Source organism: Fopius arisanus, unplaced genomic scaffold, assembly GCF_000806365.1.
Source record: "Fopius arisanus strain USDA-PBARC FA_bdor unplaced genomic scaffold, ASM80636v1 scaffold00033, whole genome shotgun sequence".
In the NCBI taxonomy this organism is placed as follows: domain Eukaryota; kingdom Metazoa; phylum Arthropoda; class Insecta; order Hymenoptera; family Braconidae; genus Fopius; species Fopius arisanus.
The window spans coordinates 1-2,066 of record NW_011887772.1 but is presented as its reverse complement, the minus strand read 5'-3'; the positions used below and the strand labels follow the sequence as shown (position 1 = coordinate 2,066).

General features: G+C 35.7%; 1 protein-coding gene across 2 annotated transcripts; it reads left to right on the top strand.

Annotated features, from left to right (window-relative positions):
- Window positions 1–6: 6 nt before the first annotated feature.
- On the top strand, window positions 7–1,550 carry Nse4 (Non-SMC element 4). Of its 2 annotated transcripts, none has more exons than XM_011303647.1 (5): window positions 7–205; window positions 300–383; window positions 511–641; window positions 763–1,180; window positions 1,288–1,550. In XM_011303647.1, the coding sequence occupies exons 1-5, from the start codon at window positions 67–69 to the stop codon at window positions 1,470–1,472; spliced, it is 957 nt and encodes a 318-aa protein (XP_011301949.1). In that variant the 5' UTR covers window positions 7–66; the 3' UTR covers window positions 1,473–1,550. The 2 variants fall into 2 exon arrangements, with proteins under 2 accessions (XP_011301949.1, XP_011301950.1); XM_011303648.1 differs by having other exon boundaries at window positions 297–383; window positions 1,303–1,550.
- The last annotated feature ends 516 nt before the right edge of the window (window positions 1,551–2,066 follow it).

Genomic DNA, 2,066 nt, shown 5'->3' with positions numbered 1-2,066 from the left:
TATATTGAATTTTAGAGCTGGTGGGATTGTTTATTTGTCTGTTTGCGGAATCTAAATTTTAGCTGAATGAGTATTAAAATGATGAATTCACCAGGATCCAATTTCATCAACCCAAACAGCATGAATGCCAGAACATCAATCTATGAATCTCCTCAGGCACGTCATAAAAAGCTTAGGGAGATGTTGGATCGTACTAGTACGCTTCGTAAGTTAAAAATTAACGTTTACATTTCTTTCTTCAATTGTAAAACGTGGCAATCGAATTTGTTTTTGTTATTTATTTACGTTAATTTCAGAAGAAAATGCTACGGTTGGATCCCTCAATATTTTGGAAGAGGCTGTCGGGGAGGTGGATGTTATTCATAATGATATCGATGACAAAAGTAATTAGAATGTGAAATATTTTTAGAGAAGTGGTCAAGCGATATACATGAGGAAAGAGATTTTACAAAACATCCCGTAAAAGATGTTTCCAATAAAACAGGCGCTTTTTTTTTTGTTACTTTTCAGTTATCAATCAAGATCAGATTGTTTTGGATTCGGAAGTTATGAAAGTTTCCGCCCAGGTCATTAGAGGTGCTGCACGATCTCTAGATGAGGAGACAAATAGTTATAATGCAGTAGAGTTCACTGAAAATTTGGTAAAAAGCAATGGCTCATCATATATAAAGCAAAAAAAAAAACAAGGGATGAATATCTTATGGATTGAAAAATTATTTACGTCTATATGATTCTAGATAATACTTATTGTTATGGTTTTAGCTAAGGTACGCTCGTAATTTGTCTGACGAAACACTAGAAGCGCCGAATTGGGAGTTGCTGGGACGACAGATCGCTCCAATGATTATGCCATGTGGTTCAGCCTCAACTCTTCTTCACTGCATGGAGCTCATGGAGGCTGGGGTGCATCAGAAAAGGTCAAAAATCGTAAATCGTAGAAGGGATGCCCTCCTCCCAGCGAAAAAACCTGAGAAGATCGTGGCCATTGCCAATGATGACAATCCAGTCGATAAATCTGTTGATAAAATTGCTCACCTAATTAGGAAGTACTATAAACGTAACAATGAGCCTCTCAACTTCTTCAAGCTTATCGTCAATCCACATGACTTTGGAAAGACTGTGGAAAACATGTTGCACGTTTCGTTCCTCGTTAATGATGGCAGGATGGCTTTATCAGTAGGTAAGAATATTAATAAGATGATGAGGATCTATGTCTTTCCAACGAAAGTCTCAATAGCCTTTAGAATATTAGATAAAGTGTAGGAAAAATATGATATACTTTTATAGTTTTTTTTATTTCAGGGGGAGATGGTGATCTCTTCATTCAACCAGTGGCTAAGAATGTTTTTGAAGAACAACAGACATCTGGAAATGCTAAGAGAATTGCTAATATCCCATCGTTGACATTGAAAACATGGAAACTGTTGATTGACGTTCTTGAAATTACCGAACCTATGATCGACTTTGAGTAAAAAATTATCATTATAGCTTCCATTGTTAACAAGAACATTTTATAAAATTTTTCATATAAAATTTCCAGTTTAAAACCATGTTATTTGCGGTAAGAAAAAATTTTTATTCTATTGTCCGCCAAAACCAACGTTTCTCCAAAATTGATACTTCAAACATTTTTTGAAAACAATTTTTGAAATATTTTGCAATTTCCCAATAGTGAAAATTCCCACCACTCTATCTGTAAGAAAAAGAGAGAATTTAATTTTTCGCCGAAAAGAATAGGGACTTTTCTAAAAAAATCTGCAAAAAATTTTTTTTTATTAATATAATTTATGTATATATATATGTATGATATTCGGTCACTTCGATGACACTGCAATGTTTTAGAGTAGAGTTCAAATCTGGGAGCTCCACCTCAAAAACTGTGCATGGCAATGCCCATAGCCTCTTGTGCGCATGCGTGGGGTCTCCGACGCCCCACCATCTTCTGACGTAGTCCATTGTTACCTCGCTTTTCGGTGAGTGTTGACGACAAACGTGTAGAAAACCGAGGGAAATAACGTATTTAGTGAATCTTGCAGTGAGCTTGTGATAAGACAAAGGATGTTGGG

Bases quoted from the DNA above. Each gene is read 5' to 3' on its own strand.
- Nse4 (XM_011303647.1), top strand. From the start codon at position 67: ATGAGTATTAAAATGATGAATTCACCAGGATCCAATTTCATCAACCCA. The intron at 384-510 runs GTAATTAGAATG...GTTACTTTTCAG, and splicing joins TAATGATATCGATGACAAAA to TTATCAATCAAGATCAGATT. The intron at 1,181-1,287 runs GTAAGAATATTA...ATACTTTTATAG, and splicing joins CAGGATGGCTTTATCAGTAG to TTTTTTTTATTTCAGGGGGA.